The following is a 26221-nucleotide window of genomic DNA, read 5'->3' as shown; positions in this document are numbered from 1 at the left end:
GGCTTAGGTCACCCATTACTATTTCTATTCTCTGACCAAGTGCAAATACACACAGTTCGGAGCCCCAGACTTCACTTCAGATGTCCTCTAATTTCTGTTAATAATTCTTGTCCTCTTCAGCACTGGTCAGAAATGAATTGAAAAGGAAAATGTACAGAGATGAATTGACCTCAGCACCATTTTGAGCTGCTGTGGCAGATATTTGATGTGCTGCTTTCTCACTTCTAATTTTAAAACCACCAAATACAAAAATCTGAAGCATCATTCAGTAGAAGTGGTTGGAAACTGCCTCTCAACCTAAGACTTTTCTTTGCCATTGCCCTCTCTAGAGAGCAAGCTTAGATAACCAGCCTAGAAGGAAAACCTCATTTTTAGATGTCCAAATCAACATGAAATAAATCCTGTTTGAAGTAAATAATACCCCAGCAATCTCAGACAGCTTTGAAGAAACAGCTTCCTATCAGAGAAAGAGTTGTAGCAGACAGGTTTCAATCACTGGTATATATTTCTGTATACCTGCAAATGCATGCTAACCCTCTGTGTTGTACTGGGCTCAAATCTACAGTTTTGCTTAGAAGATTTGCTACAGATCCTCCTCTCAGCATGGGTCGGACTGAGAGGCACAAGTATCCCTTTATATTCTGATGAACCCGAATCAGACCCTCAGTGCATCATTGCCTTTCTGTGGGCTACTAAAGAGTACCACTGCTGTATCTCCAGGCTCTACCCCTTACAATTTAAAGCCATTTTCTGCTAGAAACTGTTAGAGGGTGAACGATGCATCATTTGAAATGGAGACATTACTGCTCAGGAGGTTTCCTGATATTACTCGGGGCTCCATGTGGAATGCCAGATCCATTCACATCACCAGTTGCTGTACTGGAAATGTCAGGTGCTGCACACACTTGCTATATGTCTCCACAGGGGTTTCTCTGGATATACACTTTCTGTTACCCAATTTAGATGCTGAACGTTGAAGTCTTAAGTGTTTGATTCAAAATTCAACAAGTAACAAGCACTCAGGGTACAGTTCTACATTGCATTAAAAAAGAAAATCTCTTTTGAGCTGTGAAAAAGAGTGTTCTACAATTTCACCTTGAATTATTCCCTGAAGGTGGTTTTTGGAGAAGGAGCCAGGCTGGTGCTGTGGCACCTGCCTAAGCAACAAGAAGGACCAAGGCCTGTTCTGCTTCTGCTCCATTGTGGGCTGCCCTGTGTCACTTGATTAGGGGGGTCAGGAACTCAGACATCACAGACATCTCAAAGGAGGTGCCAGTGGACACTGGCTTGAGGCTTGGAGGTCCATGAGAGGAATCATGGCTGTCCTGAGGGCTTTCCTTCTGAGCCTTGTTTCCTCACCTCCAAAACAGGGCAGTGTGGTTGACCCTGCCTTGGGAGGGTGTAGTGAGGTGCTGTACACTGAATCAGTGAGTCATTTGCTATGCAGTGATTGCGTGAGCAGTGGAGTGCAGACAAATCTATACTGGGTTTAATCCAGCTAGCTCCAGGGCTGGTAGTTGGTTCTCTGCTGCAACAGGCCAGGCTGGTATAGTAATGGTGTAACTCCTGCAGGAATGACTTTCATGACCTGTAGCTATTTTTCCTGCAAGCTGGTTGTGAGCAGGCACCTTTTTTAGCTGTCCTTGGCAGCTGGTTGATTTACTAAGGTCCAGATTCCTCCTGCCTAAGTGTAGATACCTAACTGAGGCACCCGAGAGGGATGTGCACCTGCAGGGGGGATTCGGACATTTGATGGACTAAGGTTTGCTGATGTCCACCTCTTCACTGGCAGCATGGTGCCAGAGGGCACCTACATTCATTATTTAGGTGACTGCTTTAGCAGCTTGCAGCATGTATTTTCATCTGGCTTCTGCCAGATTTTTCTACACAACTTGAAAGAGTTGAGTCTCGTGGCTCCTGTGTGCTGAGGTCCTGCAGCATGCTCAGAATCCCAGTGGAGGCTGTTTCCAGCTCACTGGAGAGCTGTACATCTACGCTGTGCTTACTGGCATGCTGTTAGTCTTTCCTTGTGTTTTGGCCTCTTTCATGTTGTTTCCTCTAGTGGACCAAATCAGAGATTTATGCAAGAACTGTGTAAAAATGGCTGTGCTGTTCAGTGGCTGTGTCAGGAAAGCTGTGCAGATGATACTGCAAAACAGCGTTTTTAGCTTGATGGACTGCCTGGCTCCTCATTTGCCATTGGGTTTTAAGTTGTTTGCTGTTTTCAAGGAAGTTTATTGACTCCCTAGTATGAAATAGACATGGAAATGGGAACAAATATCAGAGCAAATATCACAAAATCTGTTAGGAATCAGGAGGTTGAACTGCTCTGGACAATGTACTTCTATCATGCTTATATGCTGGAAACTCGCAGAACACACCACAGTTGTATGTTTAAGTATTATACTAAGAAATCTTCTTTAGTAAAGATGGGGTGAGGTGAGTTCAAAACCGAACTAACAGCTCTGAGATTAATGGATGGGTTTAAAGGATGAGTAGGAAAATTAGTGGTCATGACTCACCAGCCAGGCCTGCTGTTCAAGAGTATGTCTAAATCCAAGATGTGCAAGCTCAAGAATCCTGATAAGCAGATCTGACCTCTGAACCACGCTGTTACATGCAGGAACATTAGGATCCCCATGGTGATCTCATGAATGCTCATCTCAGCGGGAGAACTGAAGCCTGCTGCTGCTTTCAGGTGCTTCTGCCCAATTCAGATTCAAATCCAGGGCTTGGTCCATCTTTTTAGACCAAGCTCTGGTCTGTTCTTTTAGAAAAGAACAGTTGATGATATAAAAATGCAATGACACAGAACGTGGTGCAGTTTGTCAGTGGTGGATCAGAGCAAAGGCCAAAGAGAAGAGAGCAGTTGGTTTTGCCATGTCTTTCATTAAAGAACGGAGTCAAGAGAGGTGCTGTCGAAATGAGAAAGCTGTAATGTTCTGGAGGAAGGGGAATTGCAGCTAGCAGCCCTAACCTGAAATGACCATTACCATACCACTGTAACCATAGCTACCCCTCTTTGAAAAGAAGTGCAGTGAGATGTGTAAAACCATCTTGATGAATGACAAAGCGAATGACTCTCAAACCCATTTCGAGCAAAACAAACCATCCTTTAACATAGCTTTCAGTACAGCTTTGTTCCTGAGAAAATGGAAGAGGGAAGGTGAGGGCATGATAAAAATGAAAAGACCTGCCATGACTCTAAGTTATACTTTAAGTTAATCCATGTAAGAGGAACATGTTCCAGGAAAACATGGCCAGTAATAAAAGAAATTCAATCTGTTGCTTTACTAAATCACCTGCTGAGTGGATTATGTATAAATACATGCAGGCAGCATGTGACCAGAGGTCTCTATTACTAAATGACATTGCATGGTGGCAGGTCACTGAAGTGTTCCTGGAACAATGCAGTATGACCACTTTAAATCAACCCATTTCTGCTCATCATTAAACCACTGTGAATCAGAAACAACCTCGTTGGCCGCAGCGTGATGGTTGCTCTTCACCTCATGGATCTCATGCAGGAGTCAAGGGAAGCATAGCTTTTATTCCTGCAAAATGACCAACAGGAATAAAAACTCAGAGAATTCCTTTCAGCTGTCAATGGTTTAAGATTTTTGAATCAGAATTAAGGAATTCTTCCCAAATCCGGCCAAAAGACAGCAGAGTGGGTGGTTACCAGTCACTTTTGGAAAGAAAAGAAAGCAAAATCCATCTGTTTACCAGCCTATGAGTGAGCTTGAAAAAATCCCCATGTCCTGTCCTGGAAAACAGAGTGTAGTGAATTCCCAAGGCAACAGGCAAGATGTGCTTATAGAAGACAGGTATTGTAATAATATAAGTAAACCATTGTCAGCTGCAAATAGATGTGGGTAGAGCAAAAAAGATTAGGTAGAAAGAAGGGGTTTTATGAGGAGCACAATTAAGTATTTATCTTTTGTGCTGTGTCCTTAGGGAACTCGAGGGCAAACCGAAGTTAACATTTTTCAGAGGAATGTGTGTAAAGAAACTTTTTCCCCCCACTGCTTTTGAGTCCTATACATGTATTTGCTACAGGAGATTGGTTGTTTCAGTGGCTGATTTGTATAATCTAGCTGTTTGGTATGTAACCAGGGATGAAGAAAATGGTTAATAGTGCTTGCTGTTTTAACAGAGAGTGGAGGTTCATGCTGTGCGTTGGGGTGCTGAGGTTTTTAACAGCATTTGGTGTTTAATGCAGTATTGTCCACCCCAAGCTTTCCCAGATCAGCTCTTTCACTGCTTGCTCCTCTCTAAAAATCGTTCTATTGGCTTAAAAAAGAGAGTGAGATCTTCACTAACACGGCAATGAGCTGAAGGGCTCCGTGCTTTGTAGTTGGTGCTTGAAGGGAAGTTGTGCCTCAAATGTGTGTGAAGGGCTGGAGACCACAACCTGGCTTTACATCCATCTCCCTATGTGAAAACATGTCCCTTGCAGGGACAGGAGAGGATGGCCCCTTGGTCCTGGGGGCCACTGCTGCAAACAGCAGGTAATGCCCAGGCTGAGCTGCATGTTAAAGGACCTACCAAAGGGATTGCCCTTTGTAGGCATTGCCTTCTGGTTTTATACAACTTCATGCATTATTTCTTCAAGCTTTGGCCCTCAAATTCTCTTGTCCCCAGGGCCAGGTTGCAGTGCTAACCCCTCCTAGCATTCAGGCAGCTTGTGAACCTCTCGGCCCTTCTTTCTGTTTTCAGAAATCAGTACAGCTTTCCTCAGACACTGACCAGGGCCAGTCTTCAGGCAGGATTGAACATTTCACCAAAGTGAATCCCTGTTCAGTTTGTCCCCTTTCTTTTGTTTCTATTATGTGCCACTTATTTTCTCTGGTTGACGTGTTGTCATTTTTTATATTTTCTCAGTACTTAACAGTGAAAAAATGGTAGTTTTATTCTTCAGAGAGTTATGATAGAAAATACTTTTTTGCCCATGTTGTTTGCTGTCTGATGCCTGATGTGCACAATGAGTAATTGAGGAAATTCTTCTGCACCAATGGCAGTAAATACTGGTGTCCCTTTTCTTCCACAGAAAATGATTTCTGTGCTTGTTCCAGAAACTGAAATGACTCTTGTTCTTTGGAAGGAGTTATCTTAAATTGTTGATAGATTCCCCCCACTGTTGTTCTCAGGATCACATTCAAGGACAGGATGTGGTTTTTTTAACAACTTAAAAATACAGAATCGTTTGGGTTCAACCTGCCATAAAAATTGTGTGAACTGTTCTGCAGCACATTTAATCACATATGAGATGGCTCAGGGAAGCTAAACAGTCTTCAGCAAACTTAGTTCATTTGCAGCCAGTCACAATCCTTCTCCTAGTTATTCCCATTTACTTTGACTCATAAGAACTGTAGCAGCAAATACTTTATGGGCTCAGGATGAGAAGTCTCCATCCCAGCTGCAGTGCTCAGGGGGATCCTTTCCTTTTTATATCTATCCCAGACCCACAGCTGAGACTTGCCTCTAGTGCACAGGCCGCTGCGGATGCTGGATGGGGCAGGTTGCTTACCTGCTCTGTCAGGGGCCTGGCCATATGGGTTCCATCACTCATGGTCCACATGCCTTGGGACACTCAGCTAAAACACCTCTAAAGGACAGTGATGCAGCACTTACATCTCTCTCTGATGGCTCCCACAAACGGGAGTCCAAGCAGAGGAGCTGCTTGGAAACAACACTCCAGACTTGTTGGTATAATCAATAGGGCAGAGACAGAAGAAACAGGAAAATACATGGCAAGCACATTTTGAAATAGCAAGAGACTGAGTTTCTAATAGCCTCACCAGATAACAGTGTCAGGTTGGAAGGGACCTCTAAAGCATGTCTCATCTATCCTGCTGTTCAAAGCAGGACCTACTGTAGCCATAGATTGGATTGCTCTGAGACATGAAGCCTTTGTGTGTCTTAGTCTCCACTGCCTATTACTATTTTATGCAGATGCAAGCTGGTGGGAAGTTTGACTGTGGGTGGACATGTTGAAGTTGTCTTGGCATTTTTTGCTTTCCTAAGTGCTGCTTTGACTTGGATTCTTTGAGGAAATGCTTCTTGCAGACAGATGTGCTAAAATGAGAAAATTAAAGCATCTGCTACTGTTGTGGCTGGTGTTAATCTGCAGTTTCTGTGCTGTGCCTTTGACTGCTTACTGTGGTCAATAAAAATAGAGGATTGTTGTATTTTGGTTCAACTTCTTCCTGTTCATGTTCTCCATCTGACTCCCTCAATGGCTCCTGCAAAGTCTGAGACCACAAGCTTTTCCTGCTGCCTCCTGGGACAGCTCCTCTGGTTTTAGTGCTGCCACCAAAAGTGCGTACATTGTTAGTGAAATCTGATGTGCTGCAATGCTCTTGTAGAAGAAAGTTTAGCAGCATTTTTAAATCTTCCCAGCCACCATAAGGAGTATTCTCTGCATGGCAGCTCACCTCTTAAGATTAAAGACGTGAAAATTCCCATGAGGGGGGTCTTTGGTTTGCTGAGGGATGGGTGTTGGGTGAACAAGAGTGAACTTTACAGCAGGGACAGAGAAGTGTCTATAGCTCTTCACTGAGGTGCCTGTCCTGGGTGCAGCCGTACACTGCCCACCTCTGCATGGCTTGATCTCACCAATGTCTGTACAAGTTACTTGGTGCTCCACAGCAGGGCTGTTCCTGAAGAGAATCCCACGAGCTAAACCCGTCAGAGAGCAGAGTGAGAGCAGCTCGCTGGAGTTGAGAGCTGCATGTTCTAAATGTTAAGGGAATGTCGCAGGAGATGCTTAACAGACGCAAAAGGTCACCACTGCCCAAGCTTTCAGTAAAACAAAGGCCAACTATTTTTATCTTGAAGTGGGAAGCCTAAAGCCATGAGCTGCCCTGATTGCAGAAGGCCTGTACTCCTGTGATAATCAGAGCTGTATGCATAATGTGAGCCCATCACTGCTGCAAGCTGCGTCCAAAATCTGTTCTGACCTCTGCTAATGCCACGAGCCCGCAGTTGCAGATGGGGCCTGACCTCATGAAGTCCTACAAGCACTGCACTGAAAATCCATGCCTGTCTTGGGGAGTTACTGTAAGAGGCGGTGAGTTCATGAACCAAAGGTGGAGGTTAACAGAGAGACACGTACATAATTTGCTTTATTTAGTCGTGTCCCCATCTTCAGCTCTCTACTACAAATGAGTGAAAAGGCAAGAGATTGATTGCCAGGCCAATGGGGCAGATGCAGGGATCTTGTGTTTATGGAGAATCCAGGGCTACATAGATGTGTCCTCACAGAGCATAAAGCTTTGAGTCCAAGGCTATTTTCAAAAATAAATATACATAATTTCTTTTTGAGGCAGATGTGCAGAATGATGTTAGTGTACCTGCCAGCAGGAGTATAAGCACTGACAGGAGAAGGTCTGCACCTCTGTTTTGTATGGCTTTCTTCACCCTGGTGATAGAGCCAAGAGAAGCCAAGTTCTGGTCCCAAATCATTTCCCAACATGTCTCAGTGCTGCTGTAGAAATTGGGACTGCAGGTGTAAGTCTCTTTTCATACTCATTTCTCATACGGAATAAAAGCTACTGTGATTTCTTGGTGAACTTTATGAACCCAGCAGGATCTGAACATCATCTTGGATGCTGCACCACACCTCCTGAAAGTTCAGCTTGTCATCTCTGTGGTGTGAGTGACAAAGCTGTGTCATACAGATAAAAATGCAAGCTTGGGCCAGCCTTATTCCTGCTGAAATAGTATTGGCAGCAGGGCTTTTCTCAAATTTATGGAGGACATATGGAATATTCTCCAGATTTCGTAGCAGTCTGGCAGTGCAGGCCTAGTGCTCAGCGAGGCACTTTGCCTTGCAGTGATAGGCATGAGTGCCCCGCTGTTGTTCCATGCAGTTACAAAACTGGATCACTTTCTGGTTATGGCACTCTGGGAGACCTGGGGAATGGGGAGACTTTTTCCTTAAGAATAAGCTTGGAAAGCTTTTAAGCAGAGGAGCCATTTGTATGATGGTTGCTAAGAGCTGGGGACAGAGCACTGCGCTGATCCTGGAGCGCTCAGCGCATCCTTGCACTTGGATTGACAGCTTGCAAACGAAGCTGATCTGTGCCGTGGGGAGGCTGCCAAGTGCACCATGAGGTCACTGCCTGCAGCAGTGATGCAGGCGAGACTGGAGAGGTTTTGTATCCTAATTAATAAATGCAGTGCAGCCTGGCCCTGTTCTTGGCTGCCTTTCCAGCAGCTCTGGTAGGAAGCAGTCATCAGTCTGACAGAGCGCTGCAGCCTGTTGTCGTCAGAGCAAATGGTGCCAGTTACCCAAATAGATGACCCCAGGGTTAGAATCAGCTCAGCTCCCCAGTCAAACTTTATATTCCAAGGGGAAGCCCTGCTAGTGCCGTGGTGGGTGGCTGTTTTCAAGTGAGCACAGTCAGGGAACACACATGGCGCCTGCTGGTTCTAATACCATCAGCCCATTCCCTTTTTGCAAGCAGCATGAAGTGGTTTTCCGTAGTACTGTGAGAGCCTTGAAGCTGTGCTTGGTATAAAGCCCAGCTACCTCGCTGGTGTTTGGCATCCCTTTGGGTCCGATGCCTCCAGCATAGTCCTCTCTGTAGTACTCTGCATTACTGCCACATGCTTTTGGGGAAGCCGGCATGTCCCCAGGTTGTGGCAGTGGAGTTACAAGAGGGATGGGGCTCTTGCTTTTTCCACCAAGCCCACAAGAAATGACAGATCAAATACTTCCTTCTCCAGGTTTGCAAGGACCAGACCTATACATGAGTATACCCTTGTGTGGAGCCTTTCCTATATTTCTCCTTGCCCATCATACAGCACCATCCAAGGTGTTTGGTACCTAACAACCTCCCTCTGCTCTTTGGGAGAACAGCCTCCAAACCAAAACCAAGTTGCATTTCCATAGTGTCCTGCAGTGCACCCTCACTGGGCACTTGCCAGGGTTTGCCAGTACAATTAATAACAGCTAAAAGCAGAGCAGAGCAGCAGGGGGATAAATGCCTGTCTCAGTTAGTTTCAAAACTGTTGCAAATTGCACGCTCCAAATCACAGAAGGGAGCTGATGCCACGAGTGAGGAGCAATAGTTAAAAAAACCCTGGCTGCTTCCTGGAGAACTGAAGTACTAATTAAGGCCATGGACAGTCAGCTAATTCAGACCTTAATGAGCCCTAAGGGACTGAGACAACAAAAGCTCAGATGGGTACACCGCTGCGCAGCCTTGGAGCAGGGCTGGTTTATTAATAAGAGCCTTGACGATAGAGCATCGTACGTGCAACTGTGAGGAAGTTGTGGAGCAGGAGCCTGTGGAACCAGGTCCAGCCTTCTCTCATGGCAGGTTTCACCTGGTAAAAAGCCAGCTGCATGTCAGCAAGATTTGAGGGCTCTGCAGTGACAGCCCAGAGAGCTGCAAAATTGGGTTGTTTTGGGTTGCAAAGAGAAATGAAACCTGTCCAAAGGGGAGACCAAAGTCTTCCTCTTGCTTTGAGGACTTCAGAGCGGATCTTAAATTTCTTCTCTAGGTGGTTACTCTTTGGTTTTATTTTGGCAGAAAGCCACAGTGCTTTTCCTAACCTTCGTTTGCTGGGAAAGCATCTTTGGTACAGGCAAAGCAAGGACCTCTGTGTGCACAAGCAGGCCTGTGATCTGCCCTTGTCCCCTTATCACCCATGTGCAGACATGGCTAATATCTAGCACAGGACACTTCCATGCCTTTAGGACATAAACCAGATATAAACTAGGATATAAGGCAAAAAAGAAAACCAAAACCCCCTCACAGCTGCTCTTGCAACCTGCTCCCACAGAGCCCTGTGTACTCTTGTATCATCTTCTCTTGGCTCTATCCAATGCACTGTGGACCCTTTGTGGTCATGTATTTGGCTCTTTCCAGCAGCGCCTTCTTCTCTCGGATATTTGCTCTTTTGAAGCATAGCTAAATGATTTTGAACACAAACAAGGAGATTTCCTTTTTGGGTATATCCTGGCAAAAATTCCCAGTGTCTCCCTACTGGATGCCAGGGCCGTGGGGCCCCAAGCCCTGCCAGAGGTGTTTGCTGCTGTCCTGCTCCGCTCTACCTGCATATGCACAAGCATTCCTACCCCGGTATTCCTCCTGGGCAGTGAAGGGCAGGATCTGTCCTTTCCTCACAGATTTTCATAAGAGCTTGTGCCTGTCTGGCTGCAGCAGCAGTTATCTGCATTCAGGCTGTGGGGAAGTTAGGGGTAATTGACACAATTTTGCTTTCAGAGCTCATTTTTAATGAATTAAATTTAAATTTGATTAACTATTTCTCACATTTTTATACGTTTTCTCCTTGTTAAGCTAAAAAGCTAATGTGGGAGCAGATGAGCATGACGTTAAGGTAGCTTTCAAAGAGGATACGGAGAGGAGGAAACCTCTGCAGACGCAATGGGTCCTCCCCACCAAAGGAGCATCTAGGTTCCTCTCCCTCCCCAGTGGTCCTGTTTTATATACCTGTATTACATTATATGTATGTGGGAATCCTCCTGGGGCTGTTGCAATTCCTTCTGTAAAAATAAATGGCCTTTTTTGCAGACAGCTTCAAACCTGATCTTGCTGGGAGCCTGGGAACCCCTTCCCTGATGTGTAGCACTTGCTCCCTGGTTGCTGTGGTGCTGAGTCCGTTCCATTCACCGCTAATCCTTTCAAAATGCTGTATATAATTTTATTGTTTATTACACTTCAGAGTAGACCTGTGCTAAACATTTGAGTATCCAGGCCCTGCTAGAGAGCAGTTAGGTGTTAGCTCACCTGGAAAAGTCAGTCTCGGCAATGGTAAGAAAGGTTTATCTTGTTTCCCTGCTCAACTGAAGGATGGTGCCTTGCTCCTTGTTTACACATCTCAGGAATAGCTCCTTGCTTTGTAAGAGGAAGGATTACACCCTTCCTCTCATTGCTGAAGTGTGCTTCCTGAGAAAGTACAACCTGTCTCCTCCATCTGCCACAGGGATCAAAATAGCCGGGGGGGGAGCTCTCTGCTCCGGCCCCCTGCACCGGGCTCTGTGCTTCCCGAGTGCTCCGGCAGCGCTGCCGGGGGGGAATGACCTGCTGGGATGCAGTTGTACATTGCTGGGCTCGGTGTGCTACATGTGCTGTGCTCCATCCTGTGTGGAGGCACCTCGGCAGCTTCAAAAGCTGGTGCTCACTGGGTGCAGGAGCCCAGAGCACTCAGCGTGGTCCTGCTGTGACCGCAGGCTGTCAGTGCGTTCCTCCATCTGCACAATACCTTCCTACCTTTATCAGCCTGACTCCATGGTATCTTCATTGTATTGTATTTTGCTATTTATAGCTGAGTTTGTAGCTGCGTTCTGTCTTTTGCATCATGTCACTATTAACAGTTTGTACTCCTTATATATCCGAGCCAGGCAAATGTGTTGTCTGCTGCTACCCTCTGCTCTGCTTGTGTCCTCCTCCTGTGCAGCAAAGGACAGTGTGTGTCCCTCCCACCCCCATCCAACCTCTAGTGTCTACTGCTCGAGCAGTTTCTTTCTGCTTCTCTGGCTGTTTGTACTACTGCAAATAGAAATAGCTGCAGTATGGTCAGGAAAAAAGTGCTTAATTTTGGCCTGCTGAACGTGGTACCACAAAATAATGGGATATGTTGTAAATTGTGACCTTTTAATCATTATTTCTGGCATGATATGCTGAAGTTATTTTGCTGATATTCCTGATATATGAACCTTTGAAATATCATTTTGTAATCTAAGATCCTAAGAAGAACATAAAATACAACAAGGTTGGTGGAGCTGGGGGACCTGCAAGACCAATGCAGGTGTTTTCCGTGTCATGTATCACCTCTGTCTCATTTGCAGAGCCTTTGCTTTAGGAACCATTTTTAGCCCAGATGTAGGCTTGCTCACTAACCCAATGTGAGGGTGTTTGGTCTTGTTATTGTGAGTGAAACTGCTGTGTCATGTAGATTTGTCAATTGAAATTCCCCAATGACAGCTCTTCTGAGTCATCATCTTCTGGGAAGTAGCCATTGGAAGTCTTTTCTCCCCCGTTCCCAGTTTCCAAGCCATTTAAAAGAACTCTAATAGAAACTGGAAGAGCCTTAAACAAAGATGAAGAAATTAAATACCACTGAAACCACTGTCACCCCCTTTTCTCCCTCCCCACAGTCACCCACGCATGTCTCTGCTATTCCTCATACCTCTCCCATATCAGCTCTTCTGAGTTTAGCATTCAGCAAAAATAGGACGGAGAAGGGAATTCATACACTTATGCCTCTGTATACTCTGATTCTTGACTCTGGGGTGGACAAAGGTATTGTGCTACTGCTCTAAGAGTTGTGTGCTTATGCTGGAGGTCTCTGCAGCTGCTTGGCCGTTGACTCTTGGAAGTATCCTAATGCCATACAGAGGCTGATACTCCTATCTGTATGATAGATATGATGTATGTGTCCACTGAAATGAAAATACTGTGTGGTGAAATCCCTCTGGATTGTCTGTATCTTACTTCCAGCTGAAATACAACATTTGTGTGTGAGTTTGATCAGGGTACTTATATGTGGAAACAACTCTCTTCTATGCATTGAAATAGTTTTTATCTATTTATTTAAATTCACAAACAGGAGGAGACAGTCCCAACCCCCAAGCCCCCAAACCCACATATCTGTAAGAATCATAAAGCAATAACCTTCTGGTTAAGTCTGGTTTCCTGGCACCTCTGCTCCCCCCTTGCAGTGCAATACTTGGACGGAGGTTGTAGAATCAAATGGAAAGTGAAGGGAAATACGATTCACCAGATATTTTGCAGCCTTCTTAGAAAACTGAGTAGGTGAAAGAGCCTGGGTTTGGATTAGGAATTCCTCATCTCTCCCTATGCTTAGCTCCCTTCTCCCTTTTCACCTCTGACTTACTCAATGTAGAATTCATTACTTTGACAACGATACCTTAGGCGAGCACCAGGCAGATACTTTGCCTCTCCTCCCAAGTCAATCCTCCTCCTTCCCTCCTGCTCCTTAGCTGCTTTCCTCAGAGCATCGTTGATCCTAATTTTGGGCAATAACAGGGCCCAGGAGGGCACTGGGATATTGGTTCCCATCTGGAACCCCTTTTCCCTGGATTTGGCCAAGGATTTGATACACGTGCTGTATCAAATACCACTGTTTGATGGCCATTTCCTGGGACAACAACAGAAGATGAATAATTCGCAAAGCTCACAGTGATAACAAACTGTTTCAACTGTTTGGCATTAGCAAGGAGAAGCAATGTGAAATAGTAACACTCTTTAATTCATTAATGTGTTAATTCATGTTTGCAGCCTCTTCAAGCAGTCTCCTCTGCTTTTTATGAACTGCAAGTACAAGGCATAAATATGAAAGACAAGGCTGCCACTTGCACAAAGAAATGAAAATAGTGATACAGAAACATTGCCTGAAAGCAAAAACCAAATTCTTTCGTGTTGTGCTGAACTTGGTATGCATCAAAAAGACAAACTTTCTGCATTTCCAGGACTCTGAGAAGAAGAAAAGGGCAATCTCTTTCCCCATTAACAACAAACACCTAAGGGGCAATGCAATAACAGGGAGCAGCCCAACTTGGGGAATGTATTTTTCTGTCAAAAAGCCTCTCATCAATCTAGTGTCATAGATGAATGCTAGTGAGCGAGTTGGGGCTTAGAAATGAAATGGAGTTGTTGTCATACAAAGTGTGTCTCCTTTCAGAACCACTTCTAATGGTATTTATTTCTTTGTATTGATTTCAAGCAGCTCTGGCTACAATACGGGTCCTCTTCTGGCATGAATGCTTCTCTGGAGAATATTTTCCAGGTGTTTTTGTGAACACAGATGTATAGTTGAGAAATCAAATCAGCAATGCAGCAGGCAAAGGGAATGGCTTCAAAGGTTAACCCATTGTAATGGTTTAGCATTACTTTCTCAGCGACTTTGCCTGAACATCTTAAGCCAAAGATGCTATTGCTCTCAGGAGAGAAGAACCCATCTTTCCCCACGTTCTCTCTGGAAGTCTAATACACACCCCAAAGATAAGAATGATGCTCCTACAGAGGGAAAAAAGGTGCAGATTGCTCCATTTGGAAGAAAACAATTGTTTTTCTCCCATTTTATTTGAAGTGGAGATGGGCTTTAATAGCAAAGTGTTGCTGGGTGGGAGGAATGTGTTCTCCTTCACATCAGATGGAAGCAAGGCTGGGTGAGCAGGCACAGGCCTGGCCAGTTTGGGTCATCTCCATGTAAAGCTTTGATTCTGAAAAGCATCTGAGTCTGAAATAGGGCTGCATTCAGGGTGTTAATGGTCTTTCTGTCTGAGCACAAAGGAAATGGCAACCATGAGCCATGGACCAAGGCTGTTTCTTCCCATTGCTTTTCAACACGGGTTTCTCTGAGCAGTGTTAGAGAACAACCTGCGTTGATGAAGATGGAAGGACTATGAAGTACTGACACTTGTCATTATTGCTATTGTGATGCTATTTGGGGCTTAGGAAGAGTTGAGGCATCTGGAAATGCATTATCTTCACATTTGGCAAGATGAAAATTTGGAGGAGAGAGCATTAAACCCTCGCTTTTCATGAACACAGGCAAATTAAATCATTCAGCACTTTCAGTACTGCGAGCGCGCAGCCATGGACTATTTTGAGGTTTCACTTGTTCTTCTGCCAAGTCCTAGTCTCCAGACCAGCTTTATTTTTTGAGTGGGAACTAAGGCCTTTTGGACAATGTCAGGCATCATCCACTGGATCTGCTAATTTGTGGCTGGATTGTGCAACTCTTACCCAGGCAATGGGGCTAATTTTAGATGTGCCTCACAGGGCAAGTGTGGGACAGCTTTGCTGGAGCACAGGCTGGAGGAACAGTCCCAAGCATGAGGTTTAATTGTCTAAGAATTTAGTACAACCATGAGTAAGGCCCAAATGATGTGGCCCTTTCTTTGAATTCTCTGATGATAATGGTGCAAGCTTTGCTGTAGGCCAGGGTTTCCTGGGAATATTATTTATAATACACTCAGTTCCTAAAAACCTCTTATTTCTCAGTAGCAGAACCTCACCCCTTCTGTGATTTCAGCACACAGCCTGGGAAAAGGGGATTTCTCCCCTTTTCTTGTGGATTCATCTCTTTGCCGTTATCCTTCTGACATCTTTGTTGGATGCAGACTTTGTTTTCCTTTAATAAACTTATTTTTAGCTCAATAATTACACTTGAGATACCATCCTTCTCAGGCAGCCATGCTGCTGCCTAAGCAACCGTATTCTTTCTGCAGCATTTAAGGTAGGGTGTTGGGATTTTTTTTTCCCCTTCGTAAGTAGTAAAGCTGCTCTGAAATACATTCAGTGCTTGGACTGGAGGTTTATTTCCTGAGAAAGGCTGAAATCCTGAAAGTCACCAGTAAAACCCTGAGTGACTGTAGTGAGGGAAGGATGAAGCGGGAGTAGCTGGTTTATAACCTTGATAAAACTGGGAATATGTGGGTGCAGCACACCCAGAAAGAACAAATCCCTGCCCAGCTTCTCACCGAGGAGGATGCAGAAGCTCAATGCACTCGCTCCCTGCTTATCCGCCACTCTTCAGCTCTGAGTGAAGCTGGGCTGCGTGGAGGTGAGAGCGGATCCATCCCTCTGTATCCCCACAATGGCTTTACCAAGGCTTGTGCCTGGGAGGGATTTGGCTAGAGCCCGGTGAAGGGAAAGAGGGAAATCTGCAATGAAATCTGAGAGGAGGCTGACTGCTGAAGTGATTCGTGCAGGAGAGTCAAAAACTGAACGCAGAGTTTCTAATGATGTGGATGTAAGTGTCAAGACCAGATCCTGATGTTTGCCTTGATGCTCAGAGGAACATTCCACACAGACTTTGGTATGCTTTGAAGGAGGCTCTTCCTCTGCTGCTGCCGCTTCCACCTTTGGTGCAGTTCACCTTCAGTGGGGCTTTGCCTGGTGAGAATAAAGCTCCAGCACCTTTCCTGAGGTCAGTGCTCACCCTCACAGTTACAGCCAGCAAGGTGTTCATGGTATTTCTCTCTGGCCATAGGACCTTAGGGCTGGCTATGTAATACTGCTAACAGATACCTTGGCATGGAAGAAGTGTGGGGGGAAGCCACTGCTGCAGCCCAGGGAATGAGGGGAGATAGGTCAGGGCCACAGATTTGATCTTAGAGGTCTTCTCCAATGTAAATGACTCTGGCTGGTTTTTGCAGCTCATGCAAGGAGGTTTGCTCATCCCTAAGTTATCCTAAGGGAGTTCCTGCTTGCAGTCTAGTTTGAGATATGTTTTGTCCCCTCACTGCTGTCACTTGTTGTCAGAGCTGCTAAGGGATTGCTCAGTGCGGCTCACTGAGCCCCAGAGCACAGGGTTTATTCCTATGAGCAGGAGCTTACAAACGTCTTTCGCAAGGTGCCACGTGCGTCAGGAGCTCGGTACCTCCCGGTACCACCACATCCATTGCTCCTCGACGTGGTGCCTTTTCCCACCACCAGCAGAAGCAGTTTTCACTCCATGCCTGGCTCACTGCTAATTTACAGTGCTCCTGACACTTCTATGCCTGCCTGGCACTGCTTAATGGAAACTCAGCTACAGCGAGAGGCGGAGAGAGGGAAAATGCTTGGGAGGAAAAGCAGGAGAGAGATAACACCCCCTGTACACAGCAAGAGATGGTTTCCTAGGAGGGAGCTGTGCAGATCCTTATGGAAACCTGCCCCAGGTCTGGAAGGACGTGCACAGACAAATGCTTGAGAACTGGCTATGGGGAGGCACCATGGTCCAGTTGGAAATGGAGACTGGCAATGATTAATGCAGGATATGAGATGATAACTATCAGGGATTGGGCTGGAAAGGAGTTTGGAAGTGGAAGCCAAGAGCCCTGCAAAGCAAAGGGCCTGTTATCGCACTGCTTTCTCCAGCGAGAGGTGAGATGAGGAGGCTGTGGAGCAGGGCTGGCACTGCCTGCTCAGAGCAGTACATTGTTCCCATTGTTCTATCTAGCTGGGATCCAGGCTCCATCAGACTAATTTTGAATTTAAAAGAGCTCTAATTATGCCATTTACTGCCCTCTTACTGCGTTTGAATCACTCATGAGACCCAACCAGCTAAAGTTAGGGGTATCCTCAACCCAGGCTTCAGGTGCAACCTCAACAGCTTGTACTCTACCACTTGGGCAGGGGTAGGGTGAGGAGGGGCTTGGGGGGACATGAGGTGAAATCAGAAGCTGTGGTGTGCTCCCTGGGCCAGACAGTGCCAGGACACCCACCACACCTTGGCGTGCTGATTTTTCTCACTACTAAAATGAAGGGGCTGTGGGTGTGCATGCACACAGTGCCTTCCCAATCCGTGCTGGGCTTCTGTTCACCATTGCATGAATAACAGGGAATAATGTCACTGGAAGAAATGCTGCTGTTTAAATGACTTGTGCATGGCTTTGTTTCAGCCACTGCAACTAATGGCCAATCACTAACACAGAGCAACATCCTTGTCACAGATGAATGCACACTCTGAGCTCCATTTGTGTAATGGCATCAGGCTGGTGGATAATGAGAAAGAGGAATTTTTGTCCATGAATTGCAGCACATGTTAAAAATCACAAGTAGGAAGAAGAGGAGCTTGTGAATCACCTCAGTGGTGAAGGATTTACAACTCTCAGTGCTGGTCGGAGCAGGGAACAGGGGGTGATGACAGAAGTCCAGGCTTTCTGAATGAGCTGTACTAGCAAGATGTGTCTGGGAAGCGGGAAGGCAATGGATTAGATATAAAAGGAAATCAAAAAAGCAAAAAAGGAAAGGAAAGGAAGGAAGGAGAGGGAGAAAAATGAGAGAGAGGGAGGAAAGGAAGAGGGGAGCAGGTGGATGGGGGCTATGGGACAAGGACATAAAACAGGAAAGCAGATGAGAACATCGCTCTGGCATCTCCCCAGGTTCTGGGGCCAGGAGGCACTGGGCTGGCCATGGGGACACAGGGTGCTGGGCACGGGCTGCTCTTTGGGGCCCACTGTGTGTCAGGATGGTCTCTCCAGGACCATCCAGCTAAAACCCTTACTGCTTCTGCGGGGCAGGGGGGTGGTGTCACAATGTCCAGTGCAGCAGTTTGTGTGCACCCAGCGGGGCACTGAGGCTTTCCCGCACGTGGTGCAGGGTGCCCAGGGTGCTGCCGCAGACACTGATCTCTGCACCGCATTCTCTTTGGTCAGTCCTGGCTTGGTTCACCTTGTCAAGCCCTCGACCTGTCTGTTCCTTTCAGATCCTGCTGAAATGTCTTACACTGGTGTGCTCGAAATGCTGTCCCCAGCGCACCATCCCCTTCCCACCACCTTAGTCTAATCCATCACTGGCTTTAGCACTGATTCTCAGGAGGCAAATAACAACAGCTGCTTCTTCAAGAGCAGCTTTCAATTGATACGAGCCATAAGTCAAGAGCAACAATTAAAAAGCACACTTGAAAAATCAATGTATTTTACTTAGACAAGCATTCCTCTGTCATCAATACTGCCTTCATTTGCTAAGTCATTTTACAGCCCACTTGGCCTGCAGTCTGCCCACTGTTTGCTCTGAGCACTCCGCTAGACCAGGCAGGAACAGTGACCCTGATCTACTTTGCTGGCTGGTTCTTTATGCTTAGTTTCACTTGAAGGGTCTAGGCCGCAGTGTTTGGATAAAAACACTGCAGAGACAGGGTTATTTATTGAAACCATCTGTTTCCATTGGCACAGAGAGAGCCCATCACAATATTGCTGTTGGTCTTCAAACTCTTTGCACACCTGGCAGTGGTTGTACATGTTAGCAGATCAAAGTGAACGGCCCCTGCTGTTACCAACAGCTCATGCTAGTTTGGTGCAGGTATAAATAACCCCTATCGCTGAAGCAGTGCCCTTTTTATGCTGCCCTCTCTGAATTTCTCATCCTCCAGCCTGGGAATAGCACAGGAATCATAGCCCAAGGGGTGGAATTCAAACTGCATTTCTACAGCAGTTTATATTAGCTTTTTCTTCCATCAGAATCTTTGTGTTTGGTGCAGAATAAGTATGACTGGGTATTGCTAAGATGCCTTTCCATGAAAAGATGGAAGAATTCCAGAGTCGGGGCAAATCCAGCACTGAGCAGTCTCTGGGGTTGTTACCTCTGGCTTTTTGGGGACCTGTTATTCCCTAACCATCCCCGCTAGCACCTGACCCTGCTTCTCATCTCTAACTCAAAATGGGTCTGTCTGAGGAGTGTGAAGGAACACTTTAACAGTGAACGTGGGCTTTGGTGGGTGCTGCCTCTTGAATATGTGCTTTGATTTCTTTTTCACTCCCCACAGGAGACAGCCTGAACACAGTCCAGTTTCCCATGTGTTCGTAACTCAGGGGAACCAGCATGTCCAAGGTGCAAGAAGTGGATGGGAAAACCCAGCCCTCTGGTTCCCCTTTGCCAGGTAAGTGTTGTTGCCACCCGCTCCAGCATAAACCCACATCGTATCCGTACACTACTTCTTGCTTCTCCCTGTCCAGGGATGTCATTAACAGAGCCCCTGGGTAGCACTAAATTATGTGTGAGGCTGAAACCACTCATCTGTAATCAGGCAACCAAATCAAACTTGTTTAATGGTACATCCAGACAGTAGAAATCAGGCCAGTGTAACTGCACTAGCAACACGGATAACAGCAGCGTGACACATCCTGGCTGCACGCACAGCCGGCCCCACGCCGTTAGTCAGCCCCTGCTCTGCAGCACACAGAAAGTTCTTGCTTTTCTCCATCCGTTTCCTTTTGCCCCTCGGTGATCCTGCCCACACCTGATGAGCAGCCAGGATCCAGGCTGGGGCAGGTATCCTGCCTGGATACGTACCTTGTGTGTCAAAGCCCCTTTAGCATCACCTTTGCAGTCACCTTTACTGTCACCAGCAAACAGCAGACGCCTTCAGGCGGCGAGTCGGCTTTGTGGGGAGCCTGCACACTCACAGTCCTTAGGGAATGGGCACAAACCATCTTGGGAGCAGAACCAGGGACCACATCACCCATCTCAGCTCAGCTACGAGTATATATTGTGTTTGCTCCTATTTTCTTTTCCCGGTCCAAAGACTCTGGATTTCCTTTGTATAGCGTGAAACCACCGCAGCAGCAGGGCTGGCCAGGGACTCCTCTCTTGCTGCCCCGTATCTGTGGGGGAGTGAAACTTTGAGGAAATCAGTGCGTTGGTCACATATTCCCTCAAAAAATCAGCCTGTAGGATAAGGGCTCTGTTAAGGCAGGTGGCAGTTACAGCTCCCCTTGGCAGGATGAGAGAATAACCCTCCCTGTTCCTGACCCACACAGCACCCACCCACGGAACAGGCACCACTGCTTTTGCCTGTTGGAGCTGGGCTCTTGGAGACTGCCACAGGCTTTCGTGTCACTTACTTGGGTGTCCCCTGGGAGTGCAGGGGGACAACTGGCCATGGACACCAACACCACAGTTTTTCAGCCAAACTGAAAGCTAAATTCCACTTTAAGATGTGCTAAAATAACTTAGACTCAATAAACCCCTGCACAGGAGTGAGTGATGGTGGAAAAGCTATCCAATGTCCGAGTCAGCTGGCGTCAAATTGATATTAAACTGACCTGGGCAATATGGCTCAACAAAGCTCTGCTCGGCCCATTTGTCTTGACAGGCCAGCTCTTGCCTGGGTGAAGCAAGAGCCAGTGACAAAGCACTTGCGGAGATATCAGCAGCAGTGACTTCATTCTGTAAATGACTGATTTGTTCAAACCTGCTGCACTCTTCATACTTCTGGAGTGTTCTGCAGTGAATGTGATACAATACCAACCCAGCCTAGACAAAACCTGCCTTAAAATCCCTGTCTTTAGGAGGGAGAGGTAACCTATTGCCAAGCATTTCCAGTCTGGATCAGTCCAGTCACTAAACCCTTGGATCAAACACTACTTTCAGTTACACCTGCGATAAACCTGTGGCAGGTCACTGGGGTTGTTCCAGTTTGCATCAGTTCCCACAACAGTCAGGAATGCTTATTCTCACTCTTATTCACCTCAGTTACACAGTTCTAGGGAAAAATCCCACTGATTCAAAGGAGTCTCTCATGGCTGCTGCACAGGTAAGAGGGGCCCTGGCCCTGTGGCTTGGATGGTGGCTGTTACTTGTTTGGCATCACCCCCATGGCAAACCGTGCTGTGGGTAAAGGCTCCTGCGTTCTGATGTCCTGTGACCCTGCAAAGGCTTGAACGCAAGCCTACACACCCTCTGGGTTGTCGTTTCATGGAAGTGAGCTGAAAAGAGCAGCAAATATACCAACATATCCTCTTATTGCTTCTCCAGGTGAAAAAACAGAACAAACCTCTCCTGAAGAGAACTTCTCCTGACTTCCAGAACCAGCCAGGAAGCCCCTTGGAGCCTCAATTCTCAGAGGTAATTTATAAACCAATTTAGTACCATGGTTTATTCTGAAAAACCCAGATCCTGGCAAAACTGTGTATGTGTTCCCCTCCAGCTGTACAATGGGTATAAAAGCCAGACAGGCTCTAGCTGCGCTGTTGCAGCTCTCTGCTATTACAGCAAAAGGGCAAGAGAACGTCTGAGCAGAGCCCTGTGTGTGCACAGCCTCATCTCCACTCGGAATGGGATTACCAGCAGAGGTAGCCAGCACTGACAGAATGCCTTGGCCCACAGCACTTTTCCAAGCACTGATGTTGTCTTTATGAGGGAAATGTCTCTGCAAGGGTTTAACTTCTTTATATCTTCTCCTAAATGAAAGACACAATCCCCACAATGGCCCTGTCTTGGGGATTATTTGTTGCTGCTGTAAGCAGTAATGAAAGAAGAGGAAAGTTCTCTGTGTCTCTCAGACAACGTGCAGACTGGCTCTGGCTGGTGTGTCGACAGCGAAGTGCTGGAGGGAGGTTTGGGGATGGTGGGAATGGGAGGGATGTTTTAAGCCATCACTGCTGCTCAGCCCAGCCTGTGGAAAGGGCTGAGCACAGAGGCCCTGTCAAACCTGCAAGAGGTGACAAATTACTGTGGCTCTGAAATGAGAAAGGTGCAAATCTTCACCAGGATGCATTTTGCCTGGAGTGAGCTGGAAGAAAAAAGGATGTGAACATTAAAAGCATTTAAGAAATACCATGTAGCTCTTTTCCATAGCAAAGGTAAGAGATTCAGACAAATAAACACAGTTCTACAATCTGTACCTGCCGTTTTGGGGAGGTTATACTTGCAGTTAAACAGCTCCTGTCCTTCCTTGGCAGGGAAGGATTGTGAAACCCTTGGTGGGCAGCGCTTAGAAACGCTCTTGAAAATGCCAGTTATTCCTGCTGTATCCCCAGCAACATGCAATTCCAGTTTGTTCTTTAGAACCCCAGACAGATGGTGCATTACATGCTTTGGAGGATGCTGACCTCCTACTGTACTTAGTGCAAAACCTGTGTGCTTCTTAGCTACAGAATAACAAGAAAATCTATTGTTTGGGGAAGGTTGGGATCTGTAATCCCAGCACCATCAGTCAGATTGAAAGCCTGATTCCTTAAAAAGCAGAAGCTCAGCTGTAATACCATGGATATACACACACGGATAACACAGAGATGGCGTTGACATACAGAGTCATTCATACAACATTCCAGTCATGTCACAGACACATCAGCCTAAAAGCTTTACCCCTTCTATTGCAGTTCCCAAGCGGAGCTGGGGCCTGGCTCTGCCCATGGACACATTCCCATGGATGCTGCACAACAGCCACACAGCCGGACAACCGCACAGGCAGCGGGTGAGGCACCACGACAGACCAACAGGCACAGTAACACAGATGGTAAGTTAAAGTCCTTTCCCTACCCATCACCATTCATTGAGGGCTGAATTCTGCACTTTGCTGTGAATGGAGTAACAGCTTTGGTGAAAAATGGTGAACTTGGGCATGTGGTGATGTGAATTTCTAACCGAGGGCTCAGGCACCAGCTGGTGTGTCCCTGCTGCTACCTCTGAGGGTTGGTTTGGGCTGTTACCCAAAATTAATGACCTGATGAACCTAGTGCCCTAAGACAAATGAATTTGAAACTGGGTTTCTTTGGTTTTGGTTTTATGCAACCACAGTTCTTAGTAGGTGAATGCTGGGTGGCTGGAGAAGGTTAAAACCCAACAAACACTGTCACTAAATGACAAACCTAAGTTGACTGTCAGCTACAGGCTGTGGGGGCCTTTGTGGCCATGGAGTGCTCTTCTCTCCAGCCACCACCAGGAATACAAGCCAGGGCAGGGGCACAGTGTTCAGTTACTGCTTCTGAGCAAGCTTTGGTGGTGCTTTTGCCCCCAGCCCACATGCTGGGTGAGCAGGTTTCTTCCCCTTTCCCTGTCAGGGATTTTTTGGTCCATTACAAACCTTGGGCAGTGCATACGGCGCTCCCTGCCCTCGACCCCTCCTTCCCCACAGCTCCCATTTGCAAACTCGGAGTGCACAGTTACGGCAAACAACTCTCTCGGCCTGCAAAGAGGGTGGTGTGAGTAGGAGAGGGGGTTCTTCAAGGACAGTTTTATATGTAACTAACTGGAATTTGGGTCTGCTCTCCTAGGAGCACACTTTGGAACCTCCTGAGCAACTTCAGTTATGTGCTACAAGAGGACCAGGATCATCTGGACACATGAACCCCAGCACGGCACCAGCGGCTCTGCTGCAAGCAGTAAGGTAAGCAAAAAAGCTTGGCTTTTGGGGGTATTGCTGAAGCAGGAGGCAAATGTGAAGCTGAAATGAGCCTGGACCTGAACCTGCTCTAACTTGGGCGCTGCAGAAGCCTTTGTGCTCGTAGCTTTGCCTCCCTCTTCTCTCTCCCAGAGCAGAGCTGCTTTGGGTTTTGTTGGTTTTGTTTCCTTGTCTGACCTGTTTCCTAATGTAGCTTCAATGTGGTCAGTCCATGTGCTGGCAAACTGGCCACTGCTCGCCCAGGCAGGCACCCGCAGGACAGGTAGGAACAAGCAGAAAGTCAGGAAAACCTACCTCTTTGGCTGCAGTCATTGACTGTAACTCGGTACGTGTGCCTGTGTTTCTCCCCACACCACCAAGGCATTGTTCCCAAGCACTGCTGGCTCCGGATACTGTGATGCCATAACCTGTTTTCTCGGGTGTAACTCTATTTTGGGGCTGTCTAGGAGTACACGACTGTCTTACCTGGTAAATGTCACTGGGTTTCTGGAGAGAGCACTTTGCCTTTCAGGGGCTCCTTCTCCCTGTGGGCACTTGCCAAGGGAAAACCAGGGCAGGAACCTGCTCCTCTCCCTGGTCCAGCGGAGCAGCACAGGGCCAGGCTCCCTCCCCTCCATAGCCCACCCCCTGCTCTACATCCACATGCTCTGAAACGCTGCTGACGTTGCTCACAGCGTGTTTGGGATTAGCTGGCTGTCTGGAGGATGCGGCTCTCTTCATGCTTGGGCTGGAACTGAGCAAAGTTCAGGAACAAAAAGCATTTTAAAGCCACGTTTCGCAGCAGACTTGCTCCGAGCTGCACTTAGAGCAACCCCTGCTCTGTCAGGGTTGGACCTCCAGCTACTCATTAATCACTTCACTCGGTTCAGATGGAGACACAAAGCACAGGGGAGGTGGGGTAAGGCCACAACAAACCTACTTCTTGGTTGCAGACCAATGTCTTAGTGGCTGCTCTGCTGGAGCCCCCCCAGCCTGCAGGAAAAGGGAGCCCGCTCTGAGGGAAATGATTTAAAATGCCTTCAGATGCCTTTTCACTTCTTTTTATTTAATTCCATAAATATTTTCATAAGGCTCAGTGTCTTTACAACACTTTTTTTTTTTAAACACTTTTTTGTTTGTTTTATACACACAACTTTGACACTTGTTTGACAGGGTCAAACAGTCCAATAGAAACAAAATAATAAAACTGGCAAGTGCGGATCAGCTGGGTTACCAAAATCCTTTTTTTTTTTTTTCTTTTTTTTTTAATATTTTTTTTGCTCTTACTGTTAAAACCCCAAAAGCACTAAAATATCAGTATTTGGCTTCAAACTAGAATTTTAAAAACCTTTTTTTTTTATTTTTTTTTTTTTGTTAAATTCTCTGCTACAAGTCCCTGTCGTCAATAGTGCCTTGAAACTCCTACAGCCTCTTCTGTTCTTCTTAAGGAAAAATAAGCTTGGTGATGCCATGCAGAACTTACAATAGCTACTAAATATACATGTTCCCTGAAATGTAGCTGCAATGAAAAGATGACAGAGCATAAAGAGAACAAAACCAGAAACCCAAAGCACCACAGTGTACTATCAATAACATTGCAGGGGACGGCCAGTGACCATCCGGAAACTGAAACAGATTTCAAATATATTTCTCTATGTAGTATTTTCTATTTACAACTGTTAGATGCACCTAGGTTGGTTCTTGTTTGAGCTTTTTGGAGAGGGTGGGGAGGCGGAAGGCTTGAATTTAGATCCTCTGTTCTAGTGTCTAGGTCAAGGGGTAATGCATGTCATTTACCTAGGGAAGAGGGTATTTTTATTTTGTATATATATATATAGATTCAGCCAGAGAAATACCGTAAACATGTAAGTTTGTTACAACTCTCTTGTTTCTGCACATGGAATGGTAAGTGGGTTCCTCCTGTCTGGCATTGAAATATGAAAGTCTCTATCAGATGCTCAGTCAAAATCACCCCAAATCTGCGTCTGCGCTGCTCCCGGGCACACGAGCAGCCCAACCCTGCTCCCTATGGGGAGGCCACAGCAGGCAGTGACAGTGGGACCCAGTGCTGGTTCTTCTTTGTGACAATGCTCCATCTCTTGCAGCACCTTGGCAATTTATGGAGCGGAAGAGCTTTCTTGTGCGCCATTGCCTGAGAGCCAAGCCCCTCTTCCCTCTGGAACAAAGGCCCGCATGTGCTTTGCCTGCCGCCGGCCTCGGCAAGCACGAGCAATGCGAGTTTGGTTTGGCTTTCCAGTTAAGAAAGAAGCTGCGAGTCCAACAAGTGGCCTTGTCAGATCAAGCGAGTCTTGATTTATGATGCAAATAATGGTGTGGCGGTGGTGTTTCGTTTTTCCTAGTGCTGAATATTTAGGAAGCATCTTCTCATAAAAATTATGGATGTCTCAGTCTCACTCTCTGAGGCACAAAACAGTAAATGAACAGGCTTAACTAATGTGCTTGTTACTTTTTTTTTCCCCCCTAAGCAATTAAAAAGGCAAAAGGAATAAGTGAAATTTTCATCATGTTGACAACAGCTTGTAATCATCTCTCTCTTTCTCTCTCTCTCTCTGCGCATCTCTCCAGCCACTCAGAAATAGTACAACATTTAACTCCTGAGCACCCACCT

At 46.4% G+C, this 26221-nt stretch overlaps 1 protein-coding gene across 9 annotated transcripts in view; it reads right to left on the bottom strand.

The window, feature by feature from the left end:
- Window positions 1-19506: 19506 nt before the first annotated feature.
- The window catches only part of ARHGEF9 (Cdc42 guanine nucleotide exchange factor 9), a 188589-nt gene continuing 181874 nt past the window's right edge, over window positions 19507-26221 (bottom strand). For 4 of the 9 annotated variants that reach the window (XM_030497057.1, XM_030497065.1, XM_030497060.1 and 1 more), the window contains one exon: window positions 19617-20092. In XM_030497057.1, coding sequence (XP_030352917.1) covers window positions 19990-20092 — 103 coding nt within the window. In that variant the 3' untranslated portion in view covers window positions 19617-19989. Of the gene's footprint in view, window positions 20093-24637; window positions 26011-26221 lie in introns of those variants that run through there. The other 5 variants (XM_030497059.1, XM_030497066.1, XM_030497067.1 and 2 more) reach the window with 3 other exon arrangements.

This window comes from Strigops habroptila, chromosome 9 (genome assembly GCF_004027225.2).
Source record: "Strigops habroptila isolate Jane chromosome 9, bStrHab1.2.pri, whole genome shotgun sequence".
NCBI classification, from domain to species: Eukaryota; Metazoa; Chordata; class Aves; order Psittaciformes; family Psittacidae; genus Strigops; species Strigops habroptila.
The sequence above is the reverse complement of the archived record's forward strand: the minus strand, read 5'-3'. Positions and strand labels throughout refer to the sequence as shown.